This window comes from Acipenser ruthenus, chromosome 9, assembly GCF_902713425.1.
Source record: "Acipenser ruthenus chromosome 9, fAciRut3.2 maternal haplotype, whole genome shotgun sequence".
Lineage (NCBI taxonomy): Eukaryota > Metazoa > Chordata > Actinopteri > Acipenseriformes > Acipenseridae > Acipenser > Acipenser ruthenus.
This window is the reverse complement of record NC_081197.1, coordinates 8,461,820-8,474,644: the sequence shown is the minus strand read 5'-3', so window position 1 is coordinate 8,474,644 and position 12,825 is coordinate 8,461,820. Positions and strand designations below refer to the sequence as shown.

Sequence of the window (12,825 nt, the reverse complement as noted above, 5' to 3'; positions counted from 1 at the left end):
ACATTTTAAATTTGCTGGACTACCTAGATATGCAAAACTATGGGCCAGCTTTCGGGATGGATCTATTTAGAAAATTTTATAAGTATCTGTTTAAATCTGTCCACAGAAAATCTACGCATTTTAGAAATATGTTGATATAATATGCTAGGTAATGCTGTGTGTGTGTATATATATATATATATATATATATATATATATTTCAAATGGTCCCTATAAAAACACATCCACTGTACAATTTCAGTTCAGTTGCTAACATGACACCAGTTTCTTTACGAAAAAGGAAAGAAAGTCGCATGATAGTTGATTCATGTTCAGACCAAAAACACCGTATCATTTCTCCTGTAGGAGGCGCGCATCGTCGATAAAAGTTTTGATTACATTTATAATTTGACGTGGAGTTATTCACTGTATTCCTGTCTCTTTACAACCGTACAGTATTTTTGTAGTCCTTGACAACGTTTAAAGTTTGTAATTGTATTTATTTTCTCGTCGACATGAAGCACCTTTTGTTCTTTTTCAGTTTTTTCCTGTATTTCACCTCTGAAGCAGAAGCCCCGAGACCCAGAAAAAGTAAGTAGACTAATAGGAACAAAATAAAATATCAGCGCAATATTTATTTTGCAATACTGTGGTGAGGATAAATGGGGACATGTTACGCAGTTAGACTGAGCTTGTTGAATAGAGCCAGGTTTACAGTAGTCGCAATGAAAAAACACAAAGAAATTACCCTAAATAGCAATTTAACTATTTCATTATTCTGAGATAGGTGGGTGTTTTAAAAGTGGAAGAATGACATTACACAGCTGTCGTATATTACATATTACAAACGTTTTATTATTATTATTATTATTATTATTATTATTATTATTATTATTATTATTCCAATGTATGTTTACTGTGTTGCTTACTTGCATGCTTGGTAATTAGCTTCATTATGATACCTGTTTATGTATATAGTTGTAATACTGTATTGCTTTAGAACACGTTTATAGTATGATAAAGCAATAAAAGCCGTTATAAAATGTTGTTTGCATTCAGATGGTTCTTTATTGCATCCTTGTAGTATTATAAGCAACAGTAAGGCAGTCAGTTGGCAGTATACACTGGTACTGGTTAGTACAAAATAAACGAATGTATTCAAAATTGTATTTATTATTTGAACTAAGCTTATAAATTGTAAATCTTAAATTAAATAATAACAGATTAAAAATTAAGCATATAAAACAACTTACATTGGGGCTCTGGACTCTTGACCGGAGGGTTGTGGGTTCAATCCCTGGTGGGGGGACACTACTGTTGTACCCTTGAGCAAGGTACTTTACCTAGATTGCTCCAGTAAAAACCCAACTGTATAAATGGGTAATTGTATGTGAAATAATGTATAATGTGATATCTTGTAACAATTGTAAGTCACCCTGGATAAGGGCGTCTGCTAAGAAATAAATAATAATAATTTAAAGATAAATGAAACAAATTATTCTCATTGTTTAATAAACATGTATGATTACAGCTCACCTTTATAGTTTTTTAATGTGCTTATGAAAAATGGAAGATTCGTGACCACTGTGACTGTCTGATGAAAGGTAAAGAGATCACGCAGTTCACAGGTTAATTCGCTAATAGTTGAAATGGATTATAATTCCAGGTGCACTCACATTTATATTATGATGTAATGGAACAGCAGGCTGACCCAATGGAATATGAGAGATGGTTTGGAACACCTATTGCTCCAGTTTGTATGTCTCTAGATCTAATCTGGGTCCCTGTGTGTCACTGGTCCTTCATCTAGGGTCTCCTATGGACCCTCAGATCTAAGTCATCAGCCCAGGTCTGTCTGTGTTTCTGTCCGGTTATCTGGGTCTGTTCCAATGCCTATTGGTCCAGATCTTAAACCCATTGATCTAGCTCTAAATAATACTTGAAAATGTTATTTCAGCATAATAACAATCACAGTTTACTTTTTAAATCTATTGATTCATTTGGTTTACAAATGACATCCCAACATGAATTCTAAAACAGTTGGAAGTCAGTTTCAGTCACAATGAACAAGACAGTAGATCTGACAGACTGATAGAGGACCATCCTTGCTACCCACAGTGGTCCTTTTTTGTACTGCCTATTTTTTTTTCCAGTGCTGATGTTACATTTTTAAGATCTTTAAATGGCTTTGTTTCCACAGCTTTGGAAACATTCTGCACATTCAAAGAAAAGAGGTACAACCCAGGAGACAGCTGGCACCCCTATCTTGAGCCCCATGGCTTCATGTTCTGCATACGATGCACATGCGCTGAGGTACCCTGCATTCTTTTTTTAAATTTTAAACACAATACATAAGGTGCTTAAAGAATCATTGCATACAATTGGACCATCATCTGAGCACCAAATCTGGCGATGAACCTCAACCCCCGGTAGAGATACTCTTCACAGTGTTTTTGGGACAGACTAGGTCCTAATAAATCCTTCTAGGGTGGGTACGTCATTAGCAATGTGGTAAAATAAAAATAAAAACACGTTAACACTTCTTCATGCTTTGCCATGCTTACCTGTGCCTTATTAATTTGGCATACCTTTATATACCTCAGTAAACTTCTATTAGGGTTAGGTTATTATGACAGCATTTTGATATTGGTCTTATTTTACTCCGTTAATTATGCAATATTCTCCAACAGAAGGTGTATTTTTTTTCAATACCTGTAGCATTCTAATAAAGCATAAATCAATAAACAGTTTATGGAAGGTCATCCGTTTTTCACATCACGGTGTACAGTATGTTCTTTAATTCGGGGCAGCTAGTCAAAGTCTACCAATGTTTTACTTTGACTCTGTAGACTGGCCATGTGAACTGCAACAGCATTAAATGTCCTGTCCTTCAGTGTGAGAATCCAGTGATTGATTCACAGCAGTGCTGTCCGAGATGTGCAGGTAAGGAATAAGACCCATAGAATTTCAAATGGTGAAAAACTGAACAGTTCAATATGTTACAGATAAACAGGTACTTTTATCACAATTTTATAGAGAATGAGAATAAAAACCTATTTTTCATCTGTTAACTATATAAGTCGCCATATTTTATTTACTGTTATTAAGACTTTTATTCCCATGCAAAACACAATGAAAACTTTTCCTTGGGGAAAATTGACTAATAAACTAGCACAAGGAATATTTCATACCCTTTAAACAGATGTTTTCCCGGAGATTTAAAAGTAAATCTATATGGTTAGAATTATAACACCTGTACTAGTTCAGACACATGGAAAGATCTGCAATATATAGCACACACTTGCTGCATTCATAGTTTTTTAATGCACTTTCAACACACAAAATGGTATCATCCCCCCATGGATCGCCATCTACCAGCATATCTTCAAACATGCAATATATTGGGTATTTCTATTCCTAAAGCTGAACCGAAAAGCCCAGTGGGTCTCAGAGCCCCCCTCAAGTCCTGCCAGTACAACGGGACCATTTACCAAGCAGGCGAGATGTTCACCTCGGATGAATTGTTCCCTTCTAGACAGCCGAATCAGTGTGTGCTGTGCAGCTGTTCAGTAAGTAAAATGTTTTACCTGGATATCCTCTCTGAGAAGTCAACTCAAGAGTGACATTAAAATACATTACAATACACTACAAATCAAGAAATATCACATTAAAAGCTATACAGAACTGTTTGGAAACAACATAAAACAAAACAAAAAGATGTCTTTATTGAGTCGGGGAGCCCTCTAATGGGTTTGATCACTACCTGAGCCTTCCTGTCCTTTATTGGAGCAATATGAGCTTCATGCCAGGAGATTGGTATTGGTGAAGAGAAATGTAAAATCAATGCTAGCTTACCAACCGACTTATGTGCTTACTGTAATTATTTATAGAATGGAAACATCTTCTGTGGTCTGAGGACTTGTCTGAAGCTGACTTGCTCTACGCCAGTGTCTGTACCAGACACGTGCTGCCAGCTTTGCAAAGGTAATTCTTTTTTTATTACAATTAACTTTTTTTTATTATATCCTGTTGTTTCCATGTACAATTATTTAATGAAACGGAGGCCTTTACTTGCTGCTGAAATTTAAATGGCAAATGTGAAATCTGTAGCAATTTACACGACTGCCCATTCCAAACTAGGATTATGGGTTCCCTGTGAAAGATAGAGGCTTTGTGTGACCTCACCGGTTCCCATTACCACTTATCTACTTCAAACCCAGTTTTAAAGGGTGTGTAACTCCATTTGCTGATAAACCGTCACTGGGGAGACATGCAGGGACAATAACATCTTTAAGTGAACCAGGAACAGAAGATTGGGTTTGACATCTGTCCCTTTTCCCTTTCTGCTGGATTTTAGACCATTCAGATTCTCCTGCCAATCCCAAATATGCATCAATGGAAGAAGGGGAACAACTGCAACTGAATAGAGGCGTTGTAAGTATTTATTTCTTGTAATTTAATTATTTTAGTAGAAGAAAATGTGTAAAAATACCAATTATTTTAACAGGAATAGAAACCTCAAGTTTCCCTATTGCAGTTACAATGATTAGCTCTGCCACAATGCTTTATACATGTACTGGTTATTATTATTATTTACAAAATTGCAGACTGTACAATAATTCAAAACTATGTTGCACTGTACAATTAAATAAAAGCCATGCAACTCTTATTGATTGTCATTAGTAATAATTGCAATTTAAGATCATGCTCAGGGACCTACTGTGTTTCATACAGAAAATAATTCTAGTTTCCTTACCAATTGGTCATGAAAAAATCTCCAATTTGGCTACTGTATCTACCTTCACCAACACACATCTAATACACTGCACATACTACATGACATTAACGACATTGTTATTTAATAATCTGTTCTGAAGATTATGAATGATTTCTCAGGCTAGAAATAAATTACTGCTTAAGAATGAATGGAAAGTATTGAAGTTCCAGTATATAGTGTAGTATATGCGTTACTTGCTCCCATAATGATCAGTGATAAAATCCATTCTCAACAAGGCGTATCAAAGTTTAATGTGTACGTCCTCAACAGAAAAGAGTGGAACACAGTCAGCCACTCAAACTCCAAACTGTGACCGTGTTCATCTTGTTAGTTCATCTTGTAACCCAAACATTGTTCATTTCTGACCCCTGAAATGCAAGAGGCATTCTCAGGACCGATGTTCAGGGGAGCAGATCAAAACAAGAGCAGTTAGAGCGACCCCATCAACTCTGAGCAGCACCTCCAGGGGCATAAACCTCAAAACCTTCTGGCACAAGGGAGCCACCGGGACCACAGTGAAGATCGTCCTGCAGGAGAAACACAGAAGAGGTAACTAGCAATATGGGGACGCCAATGGACTTTGTAAATATGCATCTCTGAAGTATCCTCCCGATAAAATGCACCTACAAAAGTTACAGACCCTGAAATAAACTCAGGCATACAATTTAAGGGGCTTGTTGTTTATTAGTTTTGACTCATGGGGGGTACAGGGGTAATAAAGTGGACTTGATCTATTGGGTCTGACAGACAGACAGGCAGATTTTGTTGTGTGCTAATGCAGGTCCGCAAGAAGTTTTATCCCAATTGAACAAGCTGTTCTCTCGGTATGTTAAAATGTAAGTGCGGCATACAGACAGTTGGATGGACTGACCCACAGCCTCTTTTTACTCCCATATTCTGAGACTAACCTGTGCTAAAGAATTTGATAAACAGTTTTGTAGACATTAAATAAAGAGAGTGGCCTCTAGATGGGTAAGAGGGTGGTCTTACTCATGCTTATGATGTTGTGAGATGGACAACAGTCCACCAGGATACAGGCAGTCCTATGAAAGCAAATTTCACAAAGAGTTGCAACAGGCAACCAAAAGAACTTCCATCAATGATGACCTAGGCATAAAGAGTAAGACTATATGGCGGTCATGGTGGCCCAGTTTGATGAAACGTTGTGCCTTATATCAGCTTGTGTATACAGTGGAAAGACGTATTCCCACGGAGAGGTGTGGCACCCAGTTCTGCGTCCTCACAGGCTCCTGGAGTGCATCTTGTGCACATGTAAGGATGGCAAACAGGAGTGCAGGAAGATCACTTGCCCCAGCGAATATCCCTGCCAGTTCCCGGAGAAGCCTGAAGGGAAGTGCTGTAAGACATGTCCAGGTATGTGAAGATGTACCAGTCTAGTGGAGTGGCAATGGAAGGTCTTCAAAGGTGAGTGTCAATTACATTAGTCATTGAATCTAAGTTCTTTTAGTATTTCTAAGTATTGCACACTTTCAGTAGTGGCCTTCCATTGTTAAAAATTGTTGCCCATTCAACTGTTAAACGTAATATGTATCAGTGAATTTTACATTCGACCTACTGTGCAGTACATACAAACTAAACAATACATCAATAGTTAAGTACAAATAACAATCAAAGTCAAAGTGTTTCTCCTAAACACAGGAAAACGTATCTTTCATATGCATTATTATAACGTTACCATGGTATACCACAGTAAACGTTTAGAAAGCTTTTAACCTGATCTCACCAGCAGGGGTCAGAATCCATTACGGCAGCACAACGCACAGCACTGCGTGAGACGCTCTTCCCTCCTAGTCCTCTGCAGCCGATGAGAATCTGAGTCACGGTATCAATATAGCAGGCTAGGTGTGAACCGGCGACCATGCATGGAGCGAGTGTCTTAACATCTGCACAGAAGAGCCACGTGCATGCTTTTTGGTAACGACTCTGAGCTGAACTGCTGTGTGAATGGGTAGGGGTTTGACGAGCTGGTAAGAGGTTTCACTCACTATGCCTCACTGGTTTGTCAACAGAAACAAAAGAAGAAACAAACAGGACACAGTGCCTCCAAGCATACAGTAATAACCTGTTGGTTTATAAAGTTGCATCCCCATCAGAGTCTAATACAGACAGCACTGTTAGAAAAATCGCCATTGAAAGAGAAGGAGCTGTGGATATCGAGATATATGTCTGGAAGACTGTAGAAGGTATGTGGCACTGTAATTAAATAGCATTTATTTTCACCATATAATAAAGACTAGGTACGTGGTGATTTCAACATTGCAGTGAAAGAAAAGGGCATTTAGAACTCAATATACATCCCAGAAGGCTGCTCAAAGCACCTTAACAAGAGCCATATAAAACCATTCTAAAATTCAATATTTGTGCAGCAGCACAATAATTGAAAGCAACATAAAAGGGTAAAGAGAGCTCTGTATTTCAGCACATTTATTGAAACAGGGATGGCGTCTACAGGTCTGTCACTGAATTCATGAGGAGGGCTTTCTTGGAGCACAACAGCAGTTGCCATGGTTTTTGCTTGTCTACTGTAGTAACCTGTATCTTTCCACATGCCTTCGCCAGGAATACTGCAATTAATGGAAGTTCAGACGCTTCAGAAGAAGGAATTTGCAGAACAACCAGAAAACTTCATATTGGTGACCAGGCTAGATGAGGGTAGGTACGTTGTGATGAAATTAAGCCGGGCCAGATGTAAAATGTATTTTTATGAGTTCCTTTTTATTGCTACATAATCCATTTGTGGTGCGTTTCAGAGTGAATTCCTAAGTATATGACTAAGTAGGTGCAGTAGGTGCCTAGCGTAAAAAAGTCTAATTAGGTAGAATAACATTGGAACAGTAGGCTTTGTTTGAATTGCCAAGTCTCTCTCTCTATTTCCAAAAGGGAACCTACTACCTTTAAAAGAATAAACTTTTAAAATGCTACCGTTCTGTTTTTTTTTTTAAAAACATCTGAAAAAGCCCAAATGATGGTAATGTTACCTGTTTTGTAATGAAAGGTTTCTTTAATATTCTTTTTGACATTGATAAACTAAAGAAAATCTGAACCCTCCTCATAAATTCAAATTAATATATATATAATAATTTGTTTCTGATTTGAAATGCCCATTAAGAATGCTGCCTCTTACCTATCAGAGCGAATGATGATCAAGTCAAGCCGATCTTGCACCTCTCTTCTTTTCTTTTCATTTAGAGACTTGGAAAAAGTTCCGGGAACAAGAAGCCAAGATAAAGGAAGCCACGGATAGCAGAATGTGTGATGAAGGAATTAAGGAAGTTGCGAAGTTTTTACACCCAGAGAAACTGGACAGACTGTGTGCCACTTAACTCTCCGGATTAAACAGCACTCAGTGAACAAGGAACTCTTTTACTACTGCCTTCCATTATCACCATGCCAGTACGATACCACACTACAAACCCTTGTATCAAGAGAAGAAAACAGCTTCTGTACATATTGCAGTTAGTTCTGTTTAGGCACTTGAGCTGCAGGCTAAAAAAGAATCACACACAAAATGTTCAGACAGGGTAGGGCTGTTCTTTTACTGTACCTGGGTTACCGTCTAGCTAAACAGGGACTCAATTGAATGTGCATCAACATATGCAGATATATTAACTTGTAGTGGATAACTTGAGAAGGGAGCCATACTTATTGTAACTGAAAAGTAATGCACTATAGGGTTGAGGTGGGAACTTAAACAGCAGTCTGTTATTGTCCAACAGTATTGATAAAAATGTAATAAAATACTGGCTATATTATGAACGATTCTGGATTCTCTTTTTCTTTAAAAAAAGGCACGGTTTTCATACAAAGTTCAGCTAAAAATGGTAATGCTTTAATTTAAGGATCATTTATAATAATACATGTATCATTATATTATAAAGGTTATTAAAAATATAATCAGGCTATAGCAGTGTTATAAAAAACGTAACTAAGGCATTTATAAGAACCGTCATAATCTCTTTATAACACAACATTGAGCTTTACACTAATACTGTCACTAAAATGCTACTGTAATAAACTATTATTAACCTTTAAAATCTAATAACACATTTATAGATACTGAAATGAAGGTGTGAACAAACAGACACATTGTTATCTTTGGATTGATGTGGGCCTAACAAACATCTGCAGATATCATTCACCAGTTCTGAAGAAGATTAAACACTGCAGATAGAAATCTAAGTGGTTCTGTACTTCCCAAGATTGTTATATATATTAAAAGGCTGCCTCTGTTGAATGTGGGCCTTCCCTGGAGTTTGTTAGCTAATGTTTCTCACCATCTGTGCCAGTAATTTGTAGCCCAGTGTCAATGTAATCGTTCATTATTTCGGGGGTCATAGTTATCTAACTTGATGAGTCCAACAATAGGCCACTGTTAATTATATAAATGTGGGTCAGGAGTTTGAACCACTTTGGGGTTTGCCAGCTCACAGATTGGAAGAGACTTCGCCCCCTTTGAAGTGAAAAGACACTTGAAGCAGATCATCATTCTTTGTTGTCATAAAACATAAAAAAGGACCAGACTGATAGCATTAGAGGCTGTATATGAATTATAACCTCAAACTCTGGTTTCTCTACAAAGTTTTACCAGTATGTCCTGGAGCATCCTATGCTATACACTGTTTATTCTAATGGATGTCAAATTACGGAGTTCACAAGGAAATTACAACTATTACATAATTATAGGCCCATTATCACCCAGTAATGGACCTGAAGTTAGCTATTTGACAGATTAAGTTTGAAAGTTGTGTCATATCTAATAAGGCTGCAATGGTATGTAAGTTTAGTTTTAATTTTTACTATGGATGGTACTATAATATATGGCACAATAGAAAAGCCTGCTAGTCTTCAGATTTAGTTATTGTAAGTCAAATGTTCTGTTCCATTTTTTGCCCTTGACACCAGTGTGCCAACCTTGGCAAAGGCGGTGCAGCTGGGAGCAGTTGGGAGTTTTGTTGCAGCTGTAACCTTTCAAAGCCTGGTGTGTCAACAGTATGCCCTAGATGAACAGGTGGGGCATGCTGAATCAGCCCTTACAATTGTTTCCAACTTTTAGACGCATGAAAAAGACTATTGAAGACTTTGTCCTCCTAATGTTACTGGAGAGAATCCTAAAAAAAAAAAAAATGTACACACGCATTTTTCAGTTTTCAATGCTTTCCCCATGCTTATGCTATGCATTTCCAGTGCTTTGCTATGTTTTTTCAAAGAGAACTCAATATATATTTACACTTTCCAAGGACTTGGAACTTAGAGGGTGCAAAGTGCTAAAACACTGCCGACCCTGTGCTTTGAAATGTCCCTCCTCAACTACCCCGATTCTCCCTCTTACTTACAACAATGAGTCCTTGTATAGGCCTCACACACAGCGTCCAGACAGGACTCCCCTCCTCTCACTGCAGGCCTGAAAAAAAATATCTTGAAACAGAAGCCTTACAGTTTCAGACAATAATTGTAACACAATGAAGCTGTGAATTATTTCCGCCGGCTGTTGAGCTGACATTTCCGTCAATTTGTTATGTCTGAGTGGCACTGATCGAGTGGCGATGAAGGGCTTCTGATCTCTCCCAGCTGCTGAAAGGACTATGGTGTGTGTTGGGGGATAATGTAATGATTGTCACAGCTTCTGGACTGATAACACTGTTAATGTATCTCTTCATGCGCAGGAGATTATAATTAATTTGAAGTCAAACAGGTGTTATTTACACAGAATGTGCAGGTAAACTAGAATGTGCAACTCACTGGCAGTGATTTTAAACCCCAGAAGCCATGTATCCCTGGGTTGCAAAACAAATCATTCCATTAGTCTTCAACCTGAGGACTTCATGCCAGAGTTAGACCATTTCTGACCACAGTCTGAATGTATTAAAAAGGTACACCACGGAAGATTGCTTACAAAATGTAGTATTCCGTCAAAAAGGATGTGAAGAAGATGTTCTGCACCTTTCAAATACATGTTTGCTACGCACAGCTTTTGTTGTGGACAATTTTACAAAAGAAGCAAAACGAATCAACATTGTAAGCAAGGTGACTCCTTACCTTTAAATGTGGTCCTTTCCTAACCTCTGCGCAACAAATATCATAATTAGAATTTCTTAAATACAAATGACATTGAAATTAACTGTTTTAGTCAATACATTTAGAACACATTTCTAGATATAGAATAAAACCATAAACTAAGTTTGGCCATATTGGAGTCACCAAAAACAGACAACAGCATTCCGTAATGTTTTTTACACTGCATCCGAACAGTCTTTGAAGTCAACTGAACGTACGTTTCACTGGAGTTAAACTGAAAGATGTTCTTTCACATGGTATCTGTGGATATCCAGTTGTCAGTGAGAAGAGTATTCGTATCTAAGGAAATCTGAAGAAATGACTTTGCTTAGGCAGAGAATCAGCAGCAAAGCCATGCCTCAAAGTCGTGGCTGGCCTTGTGACAGTGGTGAATGCGGGTGATGAATGCGGGGAGCCTTCCTGTGGGATGATGTGCACATCGACGTGCGCTCAGTCCTGGCGTCAAGCTGTATCCAGACAGCTGGGTGCAGTCAGTGGTTATAAATCAGGCTGGAAGGGCCAGTTGTTTGTGTGAAAAGATTTGAACTGGACGTTGAGTGCCCAATAGGCAGCACACATGGCTTAGATGTGCCTTAAAAATCTGAATTGTGACTTTGGATAACCTGTGCCTGCTCCATAGACTGTAGCAACACTGCAGTGGATTATGTGTTGGCTGAATGAGAGACTGTGGTGTTCAGGAACTATATTTTTTTGATCTACGTGGGGACACTGCTGTATGAAGTTGTACTTACATTAGTAACATCTACTAACATTAGATGAACAACCAAACAAAAAGAAAAGCTTAGGTACAGGGTACAGGGTTGGACAAAAATTTGAAATGCCTAAGAACATAACACTTTCAATAGGGTGTGGGGTGTCAGCATTGGCGGCCAGGGTTTCATTGATTTGCTGTGATGATTTGCAAAAGGGTGATTTTCTTTTATTGCCTAAACAGAATAAAACACCTTTCACTGCTCTTGCACTTGCTCCTTTGGATTCATAAAGAAGCTCATACAGCTGTGTCATGAAATAAGAGTAAATGCAAAACGTTAATACATTTACATTACTTTACAACAGCATGGTAAATTGTACAAGTAAAATTGATAAAAGACCAGATATTAAACGCTTGGAGATGGGTTTCTAAAAGATTTTTTGTATTTCTTTTTGACTAATTTCTAATATTGATATGCTGCTTACAAGCAAATGTGCTTATCTTGTGTATGAACATGTCCCCTATGCGCCACGATTCTACAGGACTGCTCTTGTTCATGACTTTAAAGGGCTTTACACTAAAAGAAGGGCCTAATGCACTTCACAGTTTTAGCAGAAAAGACAAGTCACATTATTACAGCACTGATAACACCCATACAACTGCCGCATTCACTTTTTTTGCTTCTGAATTTAAAACGGGAACTGGCTAAGATCTAATCATCTGACTACTAATTATAACAGGCCCCGTACTATATAAAAATTACTTGACACAGTTCAGATCAGACACCGAAATGGTTGAAGGGGGTTGAGGGTTATCGGAACACCTTAATCAACTCTGAAAGTAAACACATCTATTAGAATGAATTACTTTACAACAAGTTGGCACTCTTTGAATCAGAAAGCCGTCTGCTCAATTATCAATGCTTGAGTTCCCCCCAAGCTTTGAATTCTCCCAGCTCCTTATGGTCTAATACCTCAGATCCACTTATTCAAAAGTTGTTAGTTTTACTGAGACAGGGCGCTTGTGTTATTGCAGTAAAAGGAATAGATGAAGCAATCATTTCCAGGTGTGGAAAGGCATCACCTGAACAAATGTGTGACTGAGACATCTCCACAGAATCACAAAAAGCTTAAAATAACATTACATTCGTGCCCAGGGCATTCATTACTATATAACTTCACACATTCTGGATTAGAGGAGATGAAACAGACAAGACTTAACCGCAGAGACACAGAAACATACTGTGTTTCTATTTCAAGCTTTTATCAGCATGACATCATGC

The 12,825-nt window shown here is 37.9% G+C and overlaps 1 protein-coding gene across 2 annotated transcripts; it reads left to right on the top strand.

Annotated features, from left to right (window-relative positions):
* Window positions 1–380: 380 nt before the first annotated feature.
* On the top strand, window positions 381–8,533 carry LOC117405353 (chordin-like protein 2). Of its 2 annotated transcripts, none has more exons than XM_034008330.3 (11): window positions 381–570; window positions 2,180–2,292; window positions 2,829–2,922; window positions 3,403–3,548; window positions 3,870–3,963; window positions 4,337–4,413; window positions 5,137–5,305; window positions 5,936–6,130; window positions 6,787–6,960; window positions 7,337–7,433; window positions 7,967–8,533. In XM_034008330.3, the coding sequence occupies exons 1-11, from the start codon at window positions 495–497 to the stop codon at window positions 8,019–8,021; spliced, it is 1,290 nt and encodes a 429-aa protein (XP_033864221.2). In that variant the 5' UTR covers window positions 381–494; the 3' UTR covers window positions 8,022–8,533. The 2 variants fall into 2 exon arrangements, with proteins under 2 accessions (XP_033864221.2, XP_033864219.3); XM_034008328.3 differs by having other exon boundaries at window positions 383–570; window positions 7,337–7,429.
* Window positions 8,534–12,825: the final 4,292 nt, after the last annotated feature.

What these genes read in the sequence shown, in the direction of transcription:
- LOC117405353 (XM_034008328.3), top strand. Translation starts at nt 495, where the DNA reads ATGAAGCACCTTTTGTTCTTTTTCAGTTTTTTCCTGTATTTCACCTCT. An exon ending in GTGTGCTGTGCAGCTGTTCA is followed by an intron (nt 3,549 to 3,869) that starts GTAAGTAAAATG and finishes AATTATTTATAG; the next exon opens with AATGGAAACATCTTCTGTGG. An exon ending in GTGCTGCCAGCTTTGCAAAG is followed by an intron (nt 3,964 to 4,336) that starts GTAATTCTTTTT and finishes GCTGGATTTTAG; the next exon opens with ACCATTCAGATTCTCCTGCC.